This window comes from Pezoporus wallicus, unplaced genomic scaffold (assembly GCF_028554395.1).
Source record: "Pezoporus wallicus isolate ANWC-B61680 ecotype Strahan unplaced genomic scaffold, APGP_CSIRO_Pwel_v1 contig_8693, whole genome shotgun sequence".
Classification (NCBI taxonomy): Eukaryota; Metazoa; Chordata; class Aves; order Psittaciformes; family Psittacidae; genus Pezoporus; species Pezoporus wallicus.
In genome coordinates this window covers 429,802-455,542 of record NW_026641814.1, presented here as the reverse complement: position 1 = coordinate 455,542, position 25,741 = coordinate 429,802, and the positions used below count along the sequence as shown (strand labels likewise).

Here is a 25,741-nt window from a genome sequence, read left to right as displayed (position 1 = left end):
GTTGCGGGAAGGCGGCCTGAGTGGTAGGTGTTAGTGGGGGCGATGGGTGTGGGGTGGTGCTCTGCCGGCTTCGGGCTGGGGGAGGAATGAGATCGTGGTCCCGTCGGCGCTGCTGCTGCCCGGAGTTTGTAGGTCCCTTCTCAGGCAGGGTCGGGGACCGTCTTGTTTAGTCTGGAGAAGAGAAGGCTCAGGGGGGACCTTACTGCTCTCTACAGCTACCTGACGGGAGGCTGGAGCCAGGAGGTGGCTGGTCTCTTCTCCCAGGTATCAAGTGATAGAAGAAAAGGAAAAAAAGCTGCATCAGGGGAGGTTTAGATGAGTATTAGGAAACATTTTCTAGCCAAAACGGTGGTCAGGCATTGGAACAGGCTGCCCAGGGCAGTGGTGGAGTCACTGTCCCTGGCAGTGTTTGCGTCCCGTGTAGACGAGGCCCTCAGTAGCATGGTTTAGTGGCAGTGCAACTTGGCAGTGCAGGGGTGACAGTAGGACTTGATCTTAAAAGTCTTTTCCAACCTGGTTGATGATGATTCTAGAGATTGGGTGCTTGGCCTTCCCCCGCCCCGTGTGCTTTCCCTCAGGGAGAGGCATTTTTCCTGGAAAATTTACCCATGATTTTTTGTTTTGTTTTTTTTTTTTTTTCTGGGCTGAATTCCTGCACGGGGCTAGGTGACAGATGTGAGATTAAAATATCCGTGTAGTAGAAGTATAAGGCAGTCACGAGTGCTGCTGGCCCAGTATGGAGTATGTTTATCTGTGTATCCAGAGATAAAGTGGTGTCTGTTGCTTTCACTGCAAGTTTTGTGGTGTTTTGTTATTTTTTTCTTTTTTTTTTTTCCCCAAAGCAAGTATTTTGGGTATTCTACTGAAGCCAAAGTGGGAAAACTACATAATACATAAATAATACAAATTGAGATTGATCATGAAGACCTTTTGTGGAAGAGCTAATCCAACCACTGGTGCAATGGAGTGGTTAGAAGAGGATGAGAACTATGACTACCATCAGGAAATTGCACGGTACACTGGAAAAAAATATGCTGTTGTTCCACTAAAGCTACCAAAAAGAGCAAACACAACTTGATTTTGTAGCAGTTTTTGGGTTTACCTTTATACAAATAACAATGGCATAAGATGAACAGACTGTTGAGTAGTCTAAATGTTACAGTGCCCTGTGTTGTTCAGGAACAGATTTATATATGTAGAATTTTGTCAATTAATGAAGTAGCTTCCCTCTAAATTATTTTAAACATTTTCTGAGGTTATCTTAATACTGAGTTGTGAAAAAATTCATTGACTAAATTTCTTTTTACTCCCCAGTGCAATAAATAATTGCCAGTTGTCTGTTCCTGTAGTAACTTTGTAAGAGCTTAATGTAACAGTTGTAGACATTGGGAAGATTAGATTTTGGGATGTTTTTAAGTAAAGTGATCCATGAAAAAATGGGAACCAAAGAAATTTACATCTTGGTAACAAATGGTAGACCATTAGTAGGCTGTCTTTCATTGCTGCGTATTGCATTGTATGAACCTCTGTTTGTCCCAGCTGTTACTTCACAGCTATTTGTCCATAGATTAACTGGGACCATGTATTGGATCCATGGCTAAAGAGAGGATACATGGCAGCAGATAATGAGTTCATTTATATGGTGATGACAGATCACTGAAATGACATTATTCCTTAAATTTGAGAAACAGTTCAGATCCTCAAGGAACATGTCAGTTATCTGTGCATTTATGGGCCATGTAGGACAGTTGCCTTAGTAAGAGATACTGAGGCAGCTGTATAAGATCTATCAGTTTTGTTGTGCTTTGCGTTATGTAGTATTTTGACTGGATTTTTTTCACTGTAGGTCACGCTATGCAGATATGCTTCATGATAAAGACAGAGTAAGTATAGAAGCAAAACACTTCTGAATAGTTAGAAATGCCCACTTCCTTTCTCTTGAGTAGATGTCACTTCATGATTACACAGGTTTCTCTGGAAGATGAGATGATCAAATTTGTACCTTTTATGATACCAGACCTGCTTTTAGATCAACAGATGTCTTCTTGCATCTGACTCTAGTGCTCTGTTGTTTATTGCAGAGCATAATATGTACATTCAGTAGCTATTTTTGCTGGTTTTGTTTGACATTTTTGATGAAGAGCACTCACTAGATGAAATTTCAAAGGCTGTAAATGTGAATCTAGGCTGTTAGTTTTTGTAGTAATGTAAGTAAAGTATTTTTATTCTTTTGTGGTATTTTTAGCTTTTATTTACTGCTTAGGATTGAGAAGAAAATTCAGATACTGTATCTGTGGGCATGATAAAGTCTGGAGTGAATGGTTTAAATGTTCCTTCTGCTCTGTAGCCATTTAGAGAGGAATCTAAACCCAAGATACTTTAGCTCCTGTGCTGGCATAGTCAGTATTTGAGTGGTACTGCTGGGAAAGAGTAATCAGAAAAACAGGAGTATCTCACATGGATCTTACTTGCTTCAGAAAATATATTGCATTTGTAACTTACGCATAAGGTGTAAATAGCTGAGTGAAAAGTATAAATTAAGAAAAGGTCATTTTTTGTTTGTTTGTTTATTCTCCACAGAATGAGAAATATTACCAAGGTATTCGTGCTGCAGTGACCAGAGTAAAAGAAAGAGGTGAGAAAGCAATTGTTCTGGACATAGGGACTGGCACAGGACTCCTGTCTATGATGGCAGCTTCAGCAGGTGCTGATTTCTGCTATGCAGTTGAGGTGAGCATTTTTTGTGGGTTGCACATATTTCTGTTGGTGTGTTCATGGCCTCTTTTTAGAGCTTCAGTGCGGTTGTTCTATCTACATGATCAGTGGCGTAGATGCACTTGCTGTTTTGTGTTGTGGCTTCTGAAGTGAAAGCTTGATATTTCTATGTGTCAGAACAGCTTAGGTCCTAAAAGAATATAACTGAAAAGGTACAACACACTTTTAATTTTTGGACAGATTCTGTAAATGCACAGATTAAAATTACTGAGTGAAGTTTTATAGTATTGTCTTCTCTACTTCTTATCAAGACTCAAGTGTAATATGGAAAACTTTTAACCAAGCTTTTAAAAAATGTATTCTTCAACCATATTGCTTATCTTCATAAATTTCAAGTCTTGGAAATGGGTTCTCAAACCACTTAATCATACCATGGCCTGCGTCATAATAAAGAGACTGTCCCATCAACTGACTTTGCATATCTTTATGATTAGGTAGAGCATCTCCTTTTTTTATTAGCAGTTAAGAAACATCCTCATGGTTATTAGTAGCAATTACTTATATTAAGGATAATAAGAGGAACATTTTGTCCATTTCAGCTTTTTTTAAACACATTTGAAGAAACAAGGAGAAGGTTCACTTGTCTGTAGGTCATAGTTGGAAGAGTGCTGTGTGATTTTTATCCAAGCGGAAATCTACTGGTTTGGTTTGGTTTGGTTTGTTTTTTTTTAATTGAGGATCGTTGATGTCTTGTTTCACGGTAATGAACTTCAAAGAGGGAAAGATACAGAAGATGTGAAGTTTCTGAGTTACTGCATCTTGTGTTTGTGTCCTTTCATTTCTGAAAGCTAATCACAGCTTTCCAGTTTGTTATGCTCTTGTTATTTACAGGTTTTCAAGCCCATGGCTAATGCTGCTGTGAAGATAGTGGAGAAAAATGGGTTTTGTGATAAGATCAAGGTAATCAACAAGCACTCCACTGAAGTCACAGTTGGTCCAGGTGAGAAAAATAGGTTGAGGTTAAAAAAATTGGCAAGTAGCTCAAAACCTTGAAGGAATATGCCTTATTATATATGTGCTTTTAATTAAAACAATCTAATCCTTAATCTGTAAAAAGTAATATTGAAAATTTACTTCAAAAGGGAGTGTTATGTATCAGTAGTCATTTATATTTCATAGTAAACTTCTAAAGGAGAACAGATTGCAGTCCTCAGGAGGTTCTCTTACAGAAATACATTTTTTTAATTACTTGTGTTTTCAGGATAGCATCTTCTTGAAAGACTTTTATATAACTCTTAAAATACTCAATTCTGTCTTTTAGATGGAGATATGCAGTGTCGTGCAAACATCCTAGTAACGGAACTGTTTGATACAGAGCTGATTGGAGAAGGGGCTTTACCAGCCTATGAGCATGCACACAGGTATCTTGTACAGGTAAGAAAAATAGCTATTGATAGTATGCCACATTTATCCCTAGAGAACCTCTCCTTTCTTTTTTGGAGTAGGGTAGAGACTGTGCTTGATTTAGGCCTTTGTATCCATTGTGAATACGCCATCAGGTGTGTTAGTTATTTATTCAGTAAATAATTCCCTGCATTCATGCCTAGCTGTTGGAGTTCATATTGTAAATCACAGGCTCTGAAATTACACTTAGTTGCTTTGTATTAAAACCATTAACTTTGTGGTTAACAAATGTCTTTCTGAAAGGCATCGAGTTCTGATTTGGAGCTTTCCTTAGTAGTTTGTTCCAAAATGTTATAAAAATAAAATTTCCCTTCTAAATTTGATGGCTTTCACCTCTCTGGCATTGGTTCAGTTTGGCTGGTTTTCTGTTTTTTTTAACTAAGGAGGCCTTGCTACTCCGCATACTTTTTGGTTATGGAAATACTTTAAACACTATAATTAATACTTTTTTTTTTTTACTTATAATCTATTGGTATAATTTTAGTGTTTCCTCTTTTACCCTTTCTAATTTTTTCCTTTAATTAAAATGTGGATGGCAAAACTTTATTTAGTTTTCCAGGTTTCATTTCACCAGGTTACATATGAAGACAATAACATTCTATAACTTTTTGCTGGTCAGCATACATAGTTCTAAATAGTAAATAGTCGTAAAAGTATTGTTCTTGGACTTCGCTCTTAGCTCTTAGTTTTAGAACAACGTACATGTTTTCTACTCTTTAAATATGGATACAAGGTTTTCTTTGCATAAAGATTTGAGCCATTATTTTTCTGATTTACTCACCGTGATCACAGACTGTTTTAATGTTGATAGCTTAGTACTTTTGTGCCTTGAGAAGCTCAAGATAGATCTCTTGTTTCAGAATGAGAATGGGCATGCAAGTTTAACTGAGGCTAGGAAAATGATAATGTGGTGTGTTTAATAGTAACCTGGTCTTGCTGAGTCATGCTGAATAGGATAGATACATATATTATACTTTACAGATACAGAAGCAAAGAGAAAATGCTGTGATTTTTATAGAAGTCTCTGAAATCATTTGTGTATAAGACTTCAAAGCTCCCAGGCCAGCTTTTCTTTAAATTGGTTCACATTCCAATTGATTTAATTCTCATGCATGTTAATAAGTCAGACTTGTTGAATGCTTTTACCCTTTGTTTTAAACACTCAGGAAGGATGTGAGGCAGTGCCTCACAGGGCAACAGTATATGTCCAGTTAGTGGAATCCAAAAGAATGTGGGCCTGGAACAAACTGTTTCCTGTTCATGTCGAAGCAGAGGATGGTGAAAAAATTATTGTCTCCCCTTCAGAAATGGAGAACTGTCCAGGTGTTCCTTCTGTTTGTGATATCCAACTGAACCAAATGCCTTCAAGTGACTTCACTGTCCTTAGTGATGTGGTAACAATGTTCAGGTAAGGTAGGCATTGTTTTGTTCAAACCAGAATTTTCCTGTTAATACCTTTTATGTAAGTTCTGTATTCAGTTAGGAAGTTGGTGAGAGCTTCTGAAGAATGCTCTTTGTTTTACAACTTTCCTGCTTCTCCACAGTGTGGATTTCAGTAAGCCAGTAAGGAGTGCTTCTACCTACTATAGTGTGCAGCTGGAGCCTGTAAAATCTGGCAAGGCACAAATTGTACTTTCGTGGTGGGATATTGACATGGACCCCTCTGGGATGATAAATTGCACAATGGCTCCATACTGGGTAAAACCCACTTCCGCTTTCCAGGTAAATACCAAGCCTTCAGATGCTATCATCAGATGACTGTCAGTAATTACTTTGAGTAAAGGCCATGCTGGGTGTTTTACACATCTGTCTCTTAAACTGTATAGGAACTTTGGTAATGTTTTATATATTGAAATGCACTAAATGAGCAAATCATAGAAATGTTAACTCTATTATATACCTATTTTAGGTTTTCTTTAATGTAAAACTTAAGCTTTATGTTAAAGTTTAGATTTAAAACTTGTAGTTTGTCCTCCATATATTTTTCTTATATTTCCTTGACTTTCAAGAAATCAATTATTTCCACATATTTTTCCATATCTAGTCTCTATCTCTGGTCAAAGCATTAGTCTGTGGTTTGCTTCCATGTAGTTCTGTTAAATTTCCAAGTAAGTGTTCAGTTTATGGTAATATACACCCATAAAAAAGGCTGGTGTGGGAAAAAGCTGAGTTGATACTGGATAATTAGAGGAAGAGGAGATCACTATTAAATTAGACTACTGTGGTTTTGTATAAATGTATTTACTAGTAGGATGAATTTAGTCAAAAGCAAGCTACAAAATGATTTCACTTATTGTGCTTGAGAATAAAATTTGAAACTATCAAGCTTTGGGGCATCCAGTCAACTCTGGAATGACCAATCACCTTGGAATATTTGCAATGCAGAAAATAGCATTAATAAATGCCAGGTGTATTTTGGATTTGTTTTTTGTTTGATTAAAATACAGGCTTAGCTAGTTCAGCAAGCTGGTGGTCTCACTTCTAAGTGAAAAAGTTCTAAGGTTTTGATTATCGATTCTTTTCAGTGGCGAGATCACTGGATGCAGTGTGTATATTTTCTTCCAAATGAGGAGCCAGTTCTTCAGGGTGAGAGGTTGTACCTGATTGCCAGTCGTGATGAGTACTCTTTGTGGTATAAGCTGCAGAAAGCCAGGTAACAATACATGTTTGTTAAAAAGGGTAGTACTCCAAGCTGAAGTATTTGCAGCTCTTAGAGCAGCTGTTTTGTAGAAGAGCAAGGTAAGAACCTAAAGATGAGAAAATTACTAACAGACTAATTCATGGGCAGTGCACAGCTGGAAAATTATTGTATGTTGTATATCATGTATATTTATGATATGATTTATTATACATTATATATATTATTATTGTAAATCATGTATATTTATTATACATGAAATCACAGTTCAGCTTTTTTAAAAGCTCCTGCTTTATACCTGGTAGCATTCTGTGTTACAGAAACAAAGAACACTCATAGTTGGTTCATGGCTACCCTAAAATACAGCTCAGCTGAGATGGCGTATGGGTAAATGAGCAAAATAATTGCCATTCTGTCTGTCTCTGTTTTTTATTTTCCTAGTCAGCTCTGCCTTTTTGAGATTATTGCATTTTGTTAAAAAAAGAGCTTAATCATGTTGGTTGTGATGACAATAGCAGCTAACATTTTTAAAATTCAGCGATAGCTTTAAAAGTTAATGTCTGAATTTTATGTGCCTTTTTCACCTAGGAATCCAAATCAAAGTGTAAAATACCTAACCATTAGAATTGGTGGAAACGTTTGGGGGGTTCTTGATTTCATCTTTTAGAAAAGGTGTAAATTGGCCCTTTCTCTTCATTTAGAAAAGCAAAACTACAAAAGTGTCTCCAGAGAACTAGTAAATTTGAACAAGTAACAGTGGAGTCCATATGCATTGATGTGCATACTAGACAGAACACATAAATATATCTGTTTGCAAAAACATGTTATTGATGCCATAATTAATACTTCATTTAATTATTTTTCCAGAGGAGAAGAGGAGAGCAAAGCAGATGTTCTTGTTGAGAGTCCTGTTTGTAGATGCCAGGCTCATCTTCTTTGGAATAGACCACGCTTGGGGCAATTAAATGATAAGAACCGAACACTCCAATACACCAAGTCACTGATGAAAGTGAGTGCATGTTGCCTTTAGGTTTTTTGGCTTCTCTGATAGCTGCATATATTGTTTATTTGCTGTAATTATTTATGGGATTTGTTTCTCCCTTGCTGAAGGACTTCACTCACAAAGTGTATCTTATTTACATCAGCAGATGCACGTTAAATTTTGTCATGAAAATGATACTACTTTTTTTTAATTGTAAGCAGCCATTTTCGATAGAAATCTGTAACAGCTCTGTGTACTTGTGAGAAGGAGTATTAGTAGTTGAATAAAGGAACCCAGAACATTTTTGTGCAGACTTTTTCTGGGCTAAAAATAAGTGGATTACATGAACATTTCTTGCAGTATTCTTTTGTGCTTGAACTGGTTATGTTAATCACTGATTCTCCCAGTCCTTATTTGATATGAAGTGCATAAAGTGGGAAAAAGCCCCACCAAAATGTCTAGAATTTGGAAACTGTTTCATCTGGAGTAGGAATAACAATGGCTGTTTATTTTCTGTAGGTTCTGAAAACAGATAGTGTTTGTCTTTGTATTAGTGATGGCAGTCTGCTGCCTGTGCTGGCTCACTATCTTGGAGCAAAGCAGGTACAGTACTTCCTGTGTTTCTGATCTTTGTGTTTTCACTTGGTATTTTTAGTTCTCTCATAGTTCAGTGTTTCTGGCCCATTATTTAATTATTTCCAGTGCTTCTTCAGTGACAAGTGAGAAAGAGGCTTCTGTTGTGTTCAAGTGGAGGTTAAATTCATACCTGATCAAGCTGAAGTCCAGGGAGGAGATAATTACCAGTTCTGATGCTTACTATTGTGGAGTCCTGGATGCAAGTGGTGTTTGCTACTTCCCCCTGATTCTTTTTGCTTGCCATCTTGTATCTCAGTGCTTTTGGAAATACTCTTTCTACTGACCTAAACGTTTCGCAGTTGTTTTTCTTCTTTTATGTTTGCAATTCCATAATTATGTTTATTATCTAGTCTGAAGTGAAGGTCTGCAACAGCAAGATAGGAAGCAGTAAGAATACTGAGTTTGTGTATAAACGAAAGCTGAGAGCTCCCTGGCTGCCTTGCTTAGGTATATACTTTACTTGATGTGTTCCGTCATGGGGCTCTTGAAAATAAAATGTATTACAGGTGTACAGAATATTTGGGAATGTGTAATGTAATATCCTGAGGAAGATGCTAGGCAATTTGTAGAAATGAATAACCGTGATGAGTTAAACCAGCGATCCATGGCTCCTGTATTTTTGCCTTTAGCAGTGGCTAGTCACAGACAACTACTGAGGAGAGAGGAAATTAATAGGGCAGACAGATTACTTAATACTCTCCTAGCCCTGTAGCAGCCTATTGACTAACTACGCACCAGTTTTGAATAAAACCTAATTTTTTTTCTTGCTTCGAATGGCTGGTGTGCTGCAGTGCACATCTGAGCTATTCCTGGCTGATTCAGTCGAATCATGTTCAACGGTGCTCACAAGGAGTAAGCGCTACTAGAGGGTGGGTCAGCACAATGGTAATATGCTTGTGTTTGTTCAGGAGTAAATATATGCCTAGAGCAAATACTAATATATTGTGTGCATCTTAAAAATGGAAAATAAATATCTGCATTCTGTTGAGGTTTTTCATGTATGGTTGTGAAAACAGCATGATTTAGCATGTAGTTATTTGGGGTGGTTTTGTTGTTAAAAAGGTGCGTAACTCTGGGTTAGCTTCACAGTTTTTGTGAACTCTGTTCACCAGGGCATCAGAATTGTTCCTTCATTGTTTATTTACATATTCTTTTAATTAAAAATTATAAAGCTAGTTTGACTAACTGTTGTGTATTTTCTTTAGGTATTTACACTGGAGAACTCTGCTGTGTCCTGTTCTGTCATGGAAAAAGTGAGTCTTCAGTTTTCTGTTAAAGCAGTAAATGAACTCATGCCATTTCTAAGGCCAGAGTTGATGCCTTTGATTGTCCTTGCATCAATTGCTTGGGAGTTAAATTAGTTTAATGAATGTATTTGATCATACAGTTTGACAACACTGTGGGAGGTGGGATATATTGGGCAGGAGGAGTTCTTATTTTTTCCTGGTATTTGTACAGAGCTTTATGCAGATACTTGGAGGAAGACATCCTGTTGGAGAGAGATCCAGTCTAACAGCTTTAGCCATAAGCTGAATAGACCTCTGGAGAAGTTGAGCTGAGCAGAGGGAATTATGGTTTCCGCTTGATCTCTCCTTGCAGATGCCTGTTGGCTTGTCTGCTTGAGCTGCTGCTCTGCTACCCCTCATTGTATTGGTGATAAAACTCAAGGGTTTCTGAGAGTGGAATTTGAGAACACCTGTTTTACCAGAAAGGTGGCATCTAGCAGTATGGTCGTACAGCTGAGACAAGCTGGAAACACCTGCTGTGCTGTTTGGATATTACGAGACAGTAGGCAGTAGTGAAGTGGAGGCTGCTCAGGAGAAGCAGCTAATGCCTAAGAAGTGACTAGAAGCAGCTTCCTGAGGTCACTGTTCAGCTGTTTTAGTTGGCACTGTATGTTTGAAAGAGGTCTATCCCAGCCTGTGGTTTAGGGGTACAAAAACATGAACAATAGGCCAGTTAGGTTGCAAACCTGGTCTCAAACAGAAGCTAAATATGCAGTGTATTCATAGGTGAAGTGATTTTTATATCTCTTGACTGTCCTTCCCATATGCTTCAAAGTACAGATGAATGAAGGTGAGGCAACTTATGTGTTATCTGCCTTTTTATGTATTTAACTGAAGGAATACTTAGGGCATGTGCTTTAGTTCACTAGGTGTGACATGTTGGCTCTGACTGCATGCACACTTCAAAACCAGACTTGTATCATCCTGGTGAGTTATGGTAGGCAGTATTTTTAGGAGTTTGAGTCTCAACTGCAGCATTTGATAAAGACATATGCTCCTTTTTCTCTTCAGTTTTTTAAAGCAAATCATCTTGAAGATAAAATTAAGATAATAGAAGCACGTCCCGAGTTGCTGACATCTTCTCATTTGGAAGATAAAAAGGTATGTTACAGTTGTCCAATACTGAATTTCAGTGGGCAGGAGAGGAGAAGGTGAAAATGAATCTTGCTTTACTATTGTAACTACAATGAATCCCATTATATCCCAGTTCATATATATATAATTATATATATAATCTATAATATATATCATATATAATGTATATCTATTATATATAAATATAATGGGTAATGGTTCAGACCTTGTCACACTAAAGCTAAATGGGACTAAAAAGCTTTGGGAGGGTTTCTCCTTGGTTTTGAAAGGGTATGACTTCCCTTACCGCATAATCTACACCAGCTGTTAAGGCAGTTAAACTGGTTTAACTGCACATGTGCTACTGGGCTGCAGCTCTCTTTTCTCAGCCACTCAGAAGATTGCAATCTATTTGGAAGCACTAACATTCTTAAACTAAAAATTTCAAAATTGTTTGGCTGTCATTACAAAGCCTTCCAATCTAAAACTGCAGTATTTTCTCTCAAACTCTGTTTCAGGAAAATTAATATTAAAATTTGCTAGCTAAACCCACAAAAAGATGTCTGTTGTGCAGTATATGCAGTAATTAAGTCCTTATAGAGCAGTAAAAGGTTTTATGTAGATGACTTCACTGGCTACATTGCATTGTTGGCTATTGAAGATATATACAGCCTGTGTTATTGAGCTGTTCTTTATTATAATGCTTTTTATCTCCTCCTTTCTTTGCCAAGATTTCTGTTCTCATGGGAGAGCCATTTTTTACTACAAGTCTGTTGCCGTGGCATAACCTGTATTTCTGGTATGCCAGAACAGCTGTGACCAGTCACCTTACCAGCGACGTCACTATCCTCCCTCAGTCTGCTTCTTTGCACATGATGATTGTGGAGTTTCAGGTGAGATTGTTCAGAACTATCTGCTTGATATTTATACAAATCCATTTAAAATTGAGTACCCTTCTGGGGTTTTTTAGGGACAGATTTATCTCAACTTAATACTGTCCAGTATGTTTTGCGCTTGCCACCTGAGAAAGGAATATTTGACATCTTGAAGATGAGTTTTGCTATTTCAGCCATGTCTCATCAGAAAACTATCTCAAGTAATATTACCCTTTTAAATGAAAGGGATGAATGTTTTAAAATAAGTATTTTCATAATTAATATGCGAACTTTTTTTCCAGTAGCTAAAGTGAGGGAGCTCTTTAGTCCGAAATTGTGTAACTGAAATATCCATATCTGTAAAAAAAATCCTATAATCTAATGAGTTTTCACATAAGCATAACCTTCAGTTTATCTGTTAAAATTGGTAAGTCTTTTCTCTCTTTTCTTCCTTCTGCCTGGATCACCAGCTGTGTAGTTTTCTGTCTGAGCCTTGTCTCCCTACCAGTTTCCTTATTCGAATGCTCTTTAACCTTGTTATTTTACTTCTGCCTTTTATTTGTGAAAATGTGTGTTCTTTTTTCTCTCTGAGACTAGTCAACTACACTGCATGTTTTTACATACCTTTCAGTTTTCTGCAAAGATGCAGAGAATTTAAATACATACTGAGTAAATAACATAAATCTGAACCTGGTAATAGGAAGCAGATGTTTAAGACTAATCAACAGTAATCAGATTGAAATAATATCTAGAAGTTTTACTTCCCTAGAACTCAAAGCATTTTCTAAGGAAGTAAGCATTATTCTCTTCATATTCTGGATGAAACTGAAGCATGCAGAGTGATGACTGAAAATTATTCAGCAATCTAGTAGCAGAATGTAGAGTAACATTAATGCCTCCTATTTTAACTTTTTATGTACAGGGTTTGTGTTCAGAAATGATTCCACATAGTTGTTTTGGTAGAACATTTAACTTGCGTTATGTTCCATTAAGCTATTCCAAAAGCTATTGATTTAATTATCCATTTTCCCCTTTGTTGAGTGGTTACTCTGTACTTGAAGACTAGCATCTGTGGGGTTTTTTAAATAACCTCTGCATTTAACAGTTTTTGGTTAGGCAGAAGGGACAGACATGGTGGTGTAAGGTATTCTGCAGAACTGGTTCTTTAGGCTGTTCTGTCTTCTCAGAATGGGGTATGTCATTACAATAAAGCAATTGGCAAAAGCTAGATTTGGGAGAAAGAATTTGTTGAAATTACTTCAGTTATAAACTTACTTAGTCCACAGTTGCATTTTTGGGAGCAGGATGCTGATAGTTTTATCAGGTATAGCAGTCAGAGGTTCTATATAGTCACTCTAGTTCATGCAGTATTCAGGCATAAATTAGAACAGTGTTTATGTAAATTTATAGTGGTCCTGCTGCTGTCTTGAAACACAGGAATATTTGTGGTAGCTAAGAGCAACAATGAACAGGGCATAAAATGTCCACAGCTAGTGAATGCTCGTGTTCTATTAGGAGGCCATTAATGCAGTATGAGAAAAGGCAGAATTTGAATCTGAACTGAATTCTTGTCTGTCCAGTGGATTGCTAAAGTCAATGAGAGGCATGGCATGAAGTGCCTAAAATGAGTTTACTAATTGTTGGAGTGCTAAAGGGAAGTATGGTAGTCGAATGGGCTGTAGGATGTTTCATGCAACTGGCAGCACTTAGCTGTGCTGGGTAATAGAAGAGGGGAGGAGGAGCTGTAAGGGTTTAATCGTAGCAGATCCATACCTACTGTAAAGTAAACTTTACATAGAGATGGTAGGAAATGTGGCAGATTCTTTGGAAGTGTTGAAAACAGTGGCTGAAAAATTATGTGACTTGAAAAATATTTTCCCAGGATTACACTACCTTCTGATTTTTGTAGTAGTCCTAATGGTTTAGGAATGTGTAAGATACTAGAGTCTTTATCTGACTTGTTATCGAATGTCTTATCTACAGCTAAAATTATCTTGAGGTTTCCTATTTCCTTTAATAAAGCAAAACAAAATCCTGATTTCTTTTTTAGGACTTATGGAGGATCCGGAGTCCATGTGGCACCTGTGAAGGTTTTGATGTCCAGACTATGGATGATATGATTAATGTAAGAAAACTGAAAACAGTTTCAGTGCAATTCTCAACAAAACAGAACAAGACTCAACTTACTTAAAACAGTATTTAGTGATGAAAAACTTGTATGTTGGGCAGAACACCATTGGATTAGTTTCTCATAAATATGGTGGCTATTTAGTTCTTGCAAAAGAGTAACTTCTGTGGCATGGGTTTTGAGGTAGAATGTTTCTTCTCATTTGTGAAGCTCATCGGTACTTTGCACTGTTTTGAAAATACTTCAGTCAAAAAGAAAAATAGTGTTTTCAAAATTTTATTCTGAGCTTGAAATTAAATTACCTGGGAGTTGTTCATAGATGGACCCTGCTGCCCTTACTTGCCCTTGAAGGTACTTTTGAAAGAGAAAAAGGCTTTTTGACTTTATTAATAAATATGGAAAGTGAGATTTATTTGCATCAATTTCTAAAGCTGTATTGTTGGTATCCATGTTTGAATTAGCCATTTAGATGACTCTAAGCATTGTGGAGGAGTACAGGCAGTGCAGGAGTAGAATTCTTCCCAAGGGAGAAGAAAAGTTAAATGCTTTGTATTTTGAAAGCGCCTGTTTCTGTTTCGCAACTGAAGACTGTAGTCATAGCAGTTATTCATGCATGCAGTACATGGTTTCGCTTACGCCTAACAAGTGGAGTCCCATCCTCTGGCAGCTTTATTGCTTCAATACTCTGTGTTCAGGACACATAATTAACTTGAGAACAAGGACTGTTTGCCTTTGGATTGTTTTTTTGTTTCAGATAGTTTTGTTACTTTCTTTCCTCAGAACTCCCTGAATTTTAGGGAATCCAAGGAAGCAGAACCTCACCCTTTGTGGGAATATCCTTGCAAATCACTCTCTGACCCCCAAGAAGTTTTGACATTTGACTTCAGAAAGACTGTACCACAACACTGTCTCAGCACAAAGGGTTCTGTAAATCTTTTACGGTGAGTTTTCTCATTGCAAATACTGTTCTTGTCATCATCTATTTTTTTTACCTTGTATTCAAGCTCTTAGTGTATTACAGTTAACTAATGGGATCATAGTTGACACTATGACAATATTTTTAATAATGTGACCTAAAGTTCCAGTAACTTCTGGAAGTTACTCTGACACGAATTTCCTGGGTCTGTTCACAATAGGCTATATTATATAATAAGGGTAATTTCTTAGATAATATTGTTGTATTTCAGAAATAACATTTTTTCTAGATGTTGCCATGATTTCAAACTTCAGTAAATTAATTTATAGTTTAGAGAAAATAAGCAGTTTTCTGGATGTTTTTAATCTTTCTGTTTGTTCCTTGCTGATGAGTTCTTGCAGAAAAAGCTCCTATTTAGCTTTCAAAATCATTCTGTTTAATAGCTTTTAAGTGTACATTGTTCTTCCTTTTAACTGTGATTCTGACAATCTTCATATTTGTCATACGTCTTCTAGGACATTTTCACTATATTCTTTTTAAACTTGAAATGCTGTTAAGAATTAAAAACCAGGGGAAAGGTATTTTTAACTATGTATAGCTTGTGTAACTCAAACACCGCTGTAATTATACATTTCTCTTTGTGAAGCAAAATTCAAGGTTTCGCAAAATCTAGAACCATCTAGAGGTCTGTACCTCCGCACTGATAGTTACAGGCAACACAGTAGCATGACCTTTGCTCCATGTGGAGCAGACACTTGAAGTGAGATGGTGTCTGTGGTAAATACTTCCTCAGAATTCAGACCATGCTGTGGTCTCTAAAGGAAGAATTCTCCAGATATGCCGTATAACTTACGCCATGTTATCAAATGACTGTTAAAGGAATGTGAATTTGAGCAGATTTAGGTATATTTTCGTTTTGTCTTTTTTAGATTTTACATCTGGAAACACTTTAAAAGTTGCTGCCCATTTAACAAATCATTCAGCTGTTGAACTTTTTTTCAGGGAAACAAGTTAATCATGCTTTTACAGCTCTTACCTAAACTATGTGAGGAATAGGTGCAGCATTTAAGCTGTCAGTATAAATTAACAGGTTTTGAACCTCCACCTTTCCCCAGGAAAGGAAAGAGCCATGGAGCAGTTCTGTGGATGGAATATTATCTTGCTGCTGATACCTCCGTTAGTACAGGACTGGTGCAAATTTCAAATGAAAAGGTAATTTTTCAATCTAATTCATTATGCCAGAGTCCATGGGACTACAGTACTGAAAAATGGGTATCTGTTGGCCATGCTTGGTTTGTGTAGTACTCTTTGTTATGCTGTTTGAACTATGTAGGCAGAACTGCTAGGGCTACCTGGTCATAGATTTAGGGGAAGCAAATGTACCTTGGAGTGGGAGAGTGTGGATTGAATCCAAATGCTCCCATAGTTTGGAACCACATTCAGAACTTAAATGTGATAACTAGCTCAAAGTAGAATTTATTCATACTTCTTTCTCAGTCTGATGAAAGCAGAATTTTTGAGAGGAAAGAGTAAGTATTTTTATATATATATATATATTTTATATATATATTCTTTGACCAGATCTGCTTTTTCCTCTACAGCTTCACTGTGCATATGTTAGTTTAAGTTATGTGTTCTTAAGTGATCACTTCTTAAGTGATCAGCTTCTTCTCAGTGAGGGTGACAGAACACTGGAACAGGCTGCCCAGGGAGGTTGTGGAGTCTCCTTCCCTGGAGACATTCAAAACCCGCCTGGACACATTCCTGTGTAACATTATCTAGGTGTTCCTGCTCCAGCAGGGGGATTGGACTAGATGATCTTTTGAGGTCCCTTCCAATCTCTAGCATACTGTGATACTATCTGATCATTGTATAGTGGACTGGGAACAAGAATGCTTACTGCATATTACTGTCTAGTAATAATATCACAGGTTTTGATTGCTTTCACTTGTATCTCTCTCCCTCCTGTAGGGAAACTGTGAGTGGAATCCCCACTGCAAGCAAGCTGTCTATTTCTTCAGTTCTGTTATTGAATCAGAAACTCTGTCAGACCTTCCTAGTGCTGTCACGTATGCTATAAATTTCGACACAAAGACAGGAGAGATTGCCATGGATTTTAAGCTGTTGTAAAATAGCTTAAAATTTTAATTACTTTCTTTTTATTCATGTTCCAAAATTGTAATAAACTTGTATAGAATTTTTTGTATGGCAGAGGGGTTTTATTTGTTGTGCTCAGAGAGAAAGCTGATTGTTCTGAAATACACTTTAAACCTTTCTGGGATTGTTTGCAAGGTAGATAGTTGGGGAAGTAGAAAGGAACTTTTTCGTAAGGACAACTATTCCTGACAAGAATTCCTGACAAGGTTTACATACATACATGCACATACATATGCTTCAGTGTGAAACTGGTATTTTGGGTTTTGAACAACATTACAGTGCTAAAAAAGGGTTGACTTCCTGGTTATTGCATGGTATATCACTGCATGAGAACACTGAACCTTACTTGCACTAATGTTAAAGTGAGTTAAGCACATCTATTTCTAGGCTTTGCTCTTGTCACTGTAAAATGGGAAATAATCTTCAAAGTGCACAAAAAGAAATCCTGGGTCAAGCTGCGTATGTGTATTAGTGCAGTTAATAGGGAGAAGGAAACAGTTTAGCTGCTTGCAGACTTGTGTCAGTTATGGCTAGTATTAAACTGAAATGGTCAGTGAATTAAAGTATGATGCACTGACATTCTTGTGGAGTCTGAGATACTGCATTTCTGAAGAGACATTTGCCGAACAGTGACCAAAGTCAGTAAAGGTGTAACTAGAAATTAAAAAATGTACAAATTCAGGTTAATTGGAATTGACAAACTGATGGTAGTCTGGCCAGAATCAAAAGAAAAAGCCATAGTGTACAAAACCGTATAAATTTTAGGAGATACGTAATATGCATTATCTGGTCAAAAATGTGGACTTATACTTGTTCCACTAGAGGTCTAAATAATACCTGCTAGTTCAGCTGAGTTGTATGTTCTGCAGTAGCACATGTCTGCAGCTGAGTTTTACTTAGTTGTATTCCAGATCATGTTGGGAGAAGTTGTAATGTGTGATGATGTGTATGCAATTAATTCTGCTTTAGATGAACAATCAGTTGGTGGATCTGTTTTCTATGTGTGACCTTTTAAGAGAAATAGTCATTGTATTGGCTGTCCTAAATTATGTCAGCCAGCCACAGGCATAGCTCTGCTTACCAAAGCTACTCCTGTTTCCTATGAGCAGCAACTTCAGCAAAGTGAGAGGAATGCCATAAAGAAGCCATGAGGGAGCAGGAGCTTACTCTGCTTTGCTTTCCTGGTCACCATGGTACATAATTCTGGTGAGTAGGAATTTTTTCTTTTTCTCTTCCTAAGCGTGTGATCACATTTATAGACCTGGAAGCCATCTGAAATATTCCTAAATTTCTCAGGACTGTTTTTCTGATAAAGGTCTTCACGCTTAATTGATGTCAGGAATCAATGAAATACATGACTAATGTTTTTCACTGGAACAGGAACCCTGCAGCTCCTATTGAGACCTGTGGATTTCACTTTTCAAAACTGTACTTTTAAGATGCTTAACATCAGACTCTTGTTTCTTACAAACTTTGCTGGAATATGTAGGTTACTGTTCATTAAAGAATTGTTTCTAATTTTGCTACCCTGCACCTAGTCCACAGAATGTATGGTGGCACGTATCTGTTTGTTGTATGTTGGGAACATAAGCTGTGCAGTTGTAAAGGGAACAATAATACGGCCAAGCCTTTTAAATGGAAAAGGGTTTTTTAATTTAAAAAAAACGCAGAGAGATAATTGTGCAAGTGTGTATGTTGTAAGGCTTGCACTATAAATTCTCTTCTGGAAGAGATAACAGCAGAAAAACCACAGGTGCTGCCTCCTGTGTTTGCTCATGGTCTGACACAGAAGGCATGAGCTGCTGTTCTTGTTCTGCAATATTCGGAAGCTGTTTTTCAGGAATAGCTTCTGAAGGTGGTTTGCGTATGACTGCAGAAATGATTCTGGACTGAACAGAAGCATACAGTGTTCCAAAGGTAACACAGAACTGATAGGCATTGATATATTAGAATTACGGTGTTTGAAAAATAAAGAGCAAAGCCACAACTGAATTTACATTATTTTAATGTCTACTGTTAACTTTCTTAAAGATTACTGTATATGTATGGGCCTGAATTGTGCTTCCTAGTTAAAAATAAAAGTTAATTTGCTAAAATGCCAAGGAAAAGAATCCCAAATTGATGGGAATTTGTATTTTGTTATCAGTGTTGTGTATGTTGAAGATATGTGGGTACTGCAGTAGAAACTAGGCATGGGAATGGAGAGGTATCATTTCTAAACAATCTTGGTGTTGTGAGACTTGAGACTACTGAGATTCTCAGAGGGGGGTGTAGTGAAAATGAAGGGCATAAGCTAAATGTAGTAGCTAGCACAGCTGCAGAACTATGCTTCCAGAACTGAACTGTGGCAATTAATATGGATCATACTATCTGCACGTGAGGAAAAACATCTTAAATTTCAATATACCTAGAGTGGAAGTTGTATTGCTGTTCAAAAAAAAAAAAAAAAAAAGGCTGAAAAGCTGTAAAACCGAGTGTATTTTAGCACCCGTGGGCTCCTCACAGGAACAAAATCTGATAGATTTTGAAGAAACCTTGTGTGTGTTTTAATTCCCTGTGTGATCAACATTACTAATCCTTGCTGGTTATACTTGGGCATTTTAACAGGCACTGAAACTGCTTGGAGGATTTGGTTTGTCGTGGTTTAAACCCCAGCCAGACAGCTTGTTCACTCGCTCCCAGTGAGTGGTGCCAGGCTGAGAGCAGTCAAGGCCCCGCCCCCCCCCCCCCCAGCTCTCCCCTTCCACGCTCCCAGAGGAACGGGGAGGAGGATCGAAAGAGTGCAACTCCCACAGGTTGAGACAAGAACAATCCAGCAACCAATGTACAACTGTTCCCAGGCTGGAAGTCAAAACACAGCACTGCACCAGCTACCACGAAGGAGAAACATGACTGCTACTGCTGAACCCAGGACATTATCCACCCCTTATTCCATACCATTCACGTCATGCTCAGATCCCACATTTTCAATACACCATCACTCTCCCATGTATATACATCCATATACATACAGACCAAGAGAAAAAGATCATTTTCTTAGTGCGTGGAACAATCCCTGTAATGCTGCCGAGTCCATTCGGTCCATGATGTCAGGTTCCATCTCTTGTAACAATCTTTCAGGGCAGGAAAGGCTGTGTGCAGTATTGGATCGTTGCCTGCTGATGCTGGTCGTTCCTTTACTGCGGAACTCATCTGGTTCTATCAAAGTTCATTCTCTGTTGGGATGATGGTTGGAGGGAAGTCAGGGCTAGTTGCTGGTGACCTGAAGACATCTAGTTGATGGGCTATAAAAGTATTACACAGCAGGCAATAGCATACAATTGAGTTCATTGGCTGTTTTCCCCTAAAATCAAATCCCCTTGAGGTATACATCGGACTTCCCCATCTTCCCGCATTACCCACCAAGTATATCCAGGTCCCTGAGCAAAAGCAATCCCATGAGTGGGTTTGCCTTTACCTGAAGCAGGAATAACCCAGACTGTCTTCCCCAGCAAATTCTTCATATGCACCACGGGAACTTTGTCCCCCTCTACAATATGTAAAAGTTCTGGCTGGGCTGGGCCAGCCCTGTTGGCAGATCCTCTGGTGTTGACCAACCAGGTGGCCTTTGGTAAGTGTGTATCCCAATGCTTGAAAGTTCCCCCACCCGTTGCTCCCAGTGTAGTTTTTAACAGCCCATTGTACCTTTCGATTTTCCCAGAGGCTGGTGCATGGTAGGGGATGTGATATACCCACTCAATGCCATGCTCTTTGGCCCAAATATCTATAGGGTTATTCTGGAAATGAGTCCCATTGTCTGACTCAGTTCTCTCTGGGGTGCCGTGTCGCCACAAAATCTGTTTCTCAAGGCCCAGGATGGTGTTCCGGGCAGTGGCATGGGGCACAACGTATGTTTCCAGCCACCTGTTGGTTGCTTCCACCATGGTAAGCACATGGCGCTTGCCTTGGTGGGTTGCCAGCAGTGTGATATAGTCAATCTGCCAGGCCTCCCCATATTTATACTTCAGCCATCGTCCTCCATACCAAAGAGGCTTTACCGCTTGGCTTGTTTAATTGCAGCACATGTTTCACACTCATGAATAACCTGGGCAATAGTGTCCATTGTTAAGTCCACCCCTCAATCACGAGCCCATCTATATGTTGCATCTCTGCCCTGATGGCCTGAAGTGTCATGGGCCCACCGGGCCAAAAATAATTCACCTTTATGTTGCCAATCTAAGTCCATCTGAGCCACTTCAATCTTAGCCGCTTTATCCACTTGTTGGTTGTTCTGGTGTTCCTCAGTGGCCCGACTCTTGGGTACATGGGCATCTACATGACGTACCTTCACCACCAGGTTCTGCACCCGGGCAGCAATATCTTTCCACAGTGCAGCAGCCCAGATGGGTTTACCTCTGCGTTGCCAGTTGCTCTGCTTCCATTGCTTCAACCACCCCCACAGGGCATTTGCCACCATCCATGAGTCAGTGTAGAGATAAAGTACTGGCCACTTTTCTCGTTCAGCAATGTCCAGGGCCAGCTGGATGGCTTTCACCTCGGCAAACTGACTCGATTCACCCTCTCCTTCAGCAGTTTCTGCAGCTTGTCATCGGGGACTCCATACAGCTGCCTTCCATCTCTGATGCTTTCCCGCAACACGGCAAGAACCATCAGTAAACAAAGCGTACTGCTTTACACTTTCTGACAGTTTATTATATGGTGGGGCCTCTTCAGCACGCATCACCTCCTCCTCTGGTGATATTCTGAAATCTTTGCCCTCTGGCCAGTCCATGATGACTTCTAGAATGCCTGGACGACTGAGATTTCCTATTCGAGTTCGTTGTGTAATTAGTGCAGCCCATTTACTCCATGTAGCATCAGTTGCATGATGTGTAGAGGAGACCCTGCCTTTGAACATCCAGCCCAACACGGGCAGCCGGGGTGCCAGGAGGAGCTGTGCTTCAGTGCCAATCACTTCCGAAGCAGCTCAAACCCCTTCATAGGCTGCCAGTATCTCTTTCTCAGTTGCGGTATAGCTGGCCTCAGATCCTTTGTATCCCCGACTCCAAAAGCCGAGGGGTCGACCTCGAGTTTCCCCTGGAGCTTTCTGCCAGAGGCTCCAGGTAGGACCGCTCTCCCCAGCTGCAGTGTACAGCACATTTTTTATATCTGGCCCGCTCCGGACTGGTCCAAGGGCTACTGCATGAACTATCTCACGTTTAATTTGCTCAAAGGCTTGTTGCCTATCAGGGCCCCATTTAAAATCATTCTTCTTCCGGGTCACATGATAGAGAGGGCTTACAATTGAACTGTAATTTGGGATGTGCATTCTCCAGAACCCCACTGCACCCAAGAAAGCTCGTGTTTCTTTCTTATTAGTTGGTGGAGGCATTGTTGTTATCTTGTTGATCACATCTGTGGGGATCTGTCTATGTCCATCTTGCCATTTTATGCCCAAAAATTGAATCTCCTGTGCAGGTCCCTTGACCTTACTCTGTTTTATGGCAAAACCGGCTTTCAGCAGGATTTGGATTATTTTCCTCCCTTTCTCAAAGACTTCTTCCACTGTATCGCCCCACACAATAATGTCATCAATGTATTGCAGGTGTTCTGGAGCTTGCCCCTGTTCCAGTGCAGTCTGGATCAGTCCATGGCAAATGGTAGGGCTGTGTTTCCACCCCTGGGGCAGTCGGTTCCAAGTGAACTGGACACCCCTCCAAGTAAAAGCAAACTGTGGCCTGCACTCTGCTGCCAAAGGAATGGAGAAAAATGCATTGGCAATATCAATCGTGGCATACCACTTGGCTGCCTTTGACTCTAGTTCATACTGAAGTTCTAGCATGTCCGGTACGGCAGCACTCAATGGTGGTGTGACTTCATTCAGGCCATGATAGTCTACTGTTAGTCTCCATTCTCCATTAGACTTTCGCACTGGCCATATGGGGCTATTAAGGGGTGAGCGGGTCCTGCTGATCACCCCCTGACTCTCCAGTCTACGGATCAGCTGATGGATGGGAATCAGGGAGTCTCGGTTGGTGCGATATTGCCGCCGGTGCACTGTTGTGGTCGCAATTGGCACTTGTTGTTCTTCAACTTTCAGCAACCCCACAGCAGAGGGATCTTCTGAGAGACCAGGCAAGGTGGACAGCTGCTCAATTTCCTCAGTCTCCAAAGCAGCAATACCAAAAGCCCATCGGTACCCTTTCAGGTCTTTGAAGTACCCTCTCCTGAGGTAGTCTATGCCGAGGATGCACGGAGCCTCCAGACCAGTCACAATAGGGTGCTTTTGCCATTCCCTCCCAGTCAGGCTTATTTCAGCCTCCAGCACAGTCAACTTTTGGGATCCTCCTGACACTCCAGAAATATAGATGGGTTCCACCCCTTGACAGCTTGATGGCATCAGGGTACACTGTGCACCGGTATCTACTAGAGCCTTATACTTCTGTGGGACTGATGTGCCAGGCCATCTGATCCACACAGTCCAATTAATCCGATTGTCCCCCACCTCCACCTGGCTGGAGGCAGGGCCCCTCTAATGGTCATCACAGAGTTGGACACTTAAGTCGTGGTGAAAGGGATTATTCTTCGTTATCACAGGAGCTGGAGTAAAATCAGCTCTTCCGTTCCATTTGGGAAACTGCTCACCAGAGACTGAAGCCGTAGCTCTCATGGGACGATCAGTCTTGGCCCTTGCTCCCCTCTTCAGTTCGCTCACCTGTTCCTCCAAAGCTGAAGTAGGTTTTCCATCCCACTTTGTCATGTCTTCTCCATGATCCCGCAGGTAAAACCGTAGGGTAGCTTGTGGCGTATACCTCCTATATCTCCTCTCTCGAGCAATAGGACGCCTTTTGTTAATAGCTGAGACCTGTGTTGGTACACGTGAGGAGCTGGATAAATCAGATAGATCGTCCCTCAATTGTTTGAGGTCCTGGGACAGTTTTTCCACATCTGAGATGATGGAAGGGGTGAGATTGTCTTCGAACTCTCAGAGTTTATGAACCATTTCATCCACTGTTAGTGGTACTATGTCATTCCAGGTCACTGTTGCCAATGAATGGGCATATGATGACGGTGCATTCCGTGTAAGTTTTCGCCACATGGGTCGTGTGCATTCAACTTCATCTGGATCTATGGGTGTATCCCCGTTATTCGGCTTGATGTGATAGATCATCCCTACGATGGCTGATTCCCTCAGAGACTGGATGCCTTTGTCTATAGTAGTCCATTTGGCCAAATGACTCGTAACATCGTCCTTGTGTGGAAACCTTTCTTTCACAGCTGCCAAGAGCCGCCTCCAAAGACTGAGGGACTTTTTCTCTCTTGCAATTGCTTTGTCAATTCCCCCTTCTCTAGCAAGTGATCCCAGCTGCTTGGCTTCTGTACCTTCTAGTTCGTGTCCATCGGCCCCATTGTCCCAGCATCGGAGTAACCAGGTGATGATGTGCTCCCCTGGTTGACGGGTAAAATCTTTTCGCATATTCCGCAGCTCGGTTGAGGTCCGAGGTCGAGAAGTTACCTCTTCTTCTTCTTCTTCGTCATGTGATGATGACTCCTGATCAGATTCTGGACCGGGTGGTGAATTCATTGGTTCTTCATCTCGCTTCACCCTTCTTGCCTCTTTTTCACTTGTTCTCTTGCGTACAGGGGCAACCGATATTGGTACAAATTGGTCCTCTGGTTTGGCTGCAGTGATTATCACTGTGGTTTGAGCAGCGACTGTACTTGTTGCTGGGGGTGGTGCAGCTGCTGTGCTTGGAGCTGGGGTAACCGCGCTGTCTGTTGCAGTTGAAGTTTGAGCAGCTGCTGTACTTGCCACTGGGGTAGCTGCGCTGTTCATTGCAGCCAAAGTTTGAGTTGTGACTGTACTTGTCGCTGGGGGTGGTGAAGCTGCTGTGGTGGAGTAGCTGCGCTGTGGTGAAGCTGGTGGAGCTGGAGTAGCTGCGCTGGCTGTTGCTTTGCCCTCAGATCCGCCAACATTCTTTTCCTTTTGAAGGTGCTGGATAGTGTTGAACAAGGCCCTGTAAGCATAGGCCAAGCCCCAGCACGTTGCCATGATTTGTCCATCTCCGGTATGGCCAGAATGACCACACACCTCATTTAAGTGTTTTACTAATTCTTCTGGATTTTGCAGTTGTTCGGTAGTGAAATTCCAAAGTACTGGAGGGGCCCACTGACCTAGATACTTGCCCACACTATCCCACACACCCTGCCACTCATGGCTGTCCAGCCTCGGGGAAAATCTCTTGGTCCTCCTACATCGTCATTTGACCCCAGACAAGACCCAAACCTGACTCTGCTTAACTCTTGAAATCAGTCGTGGGCAAAACACACTCTGTATGCGTGCTAGCACGGTGATTCCCATCAAGATCAGCAAACAAGTCTCAACAGCATTAAAAGGCCATTCAAAAACTTCAAAACTCTCGAATGGAAGTGGTCTGGGGGGACGACTGGGAGGGTAAAAGAATGTCTCCTTCACAGGTTGAGCACCTGAGGAGAAAAAAGATGTGTAATTGCTAAGCACTTCTATTATATACCTCCCAAAGTATAAAGGTGGTGACCACACTGGGAACATAAGCCGGATCAGTTTCATGATCAATGATTCTATTGTATTACAAGTCATTACCATAAAGTACAATGAGACAAAAACCTTAGCCCAAGCCCCACACTTGAAAAACACTAATACAGCAAATGCCGGATGGAAGTAAGATACGATATACTGAAACTGTGAGATCAAGAGGAACAACCTTGAGAGCCAGTAATCAGCATTGTGATGAGTGACTATTAATCCGGTCAGATCTGTCGTTATCTCAACCCCGTTGTGCCCCACGTTGGGCGCCAAAAAAAAAACCTGTCGTGGTTTAAACCCAGCCAGACAGCTTGTTCACTCACTC

The 25,741-nt window shown here is 40.1% G+C and overlaps 1 protein-coding gene across 1 annotated transcript; it reads left to right on the top strand.

Moving 5' to 3' along the window:
• Positions 1-244: 244 nt before the first annotated feature.
• PRMT7 (protein arginine methyltransferase 7) lies at positions 245-16,989 on the top strand. The gene is made up of 18 exons (XM_057425423.1): positions 245-264; positions 843-1,014; positions 1,847-1,883; positions 2,581-2,730; positions 3,607-3,715; positions 4,037-4,149; positions 5,346-5,587; positions 5,724-5,901; positions 6,705-6,832; positions 7,685-7,826; positions 8,319-8,402; positions 9,641-9,688; positions 10,733-10,822; positions 11,527-11,688; positions 13,721-13,795; positions 14,579-14,739; positions 15,830-15,926; positions 16,686-16,989. Exons 2-18 carry the CDS (start codon positions 920-922, stop codon positions 16,842-16,844), a joined length of 2,070 nt encoding a protein of 689 aa, XP_057281406.1. The 5' UTR covers positions 245-264; positions 843-919; the 3' UTR covers positions 16,845-16,989.
• The last annotated feature ends 8,752 nt before the right edge of the window (positions 16,990-25,741 follow it).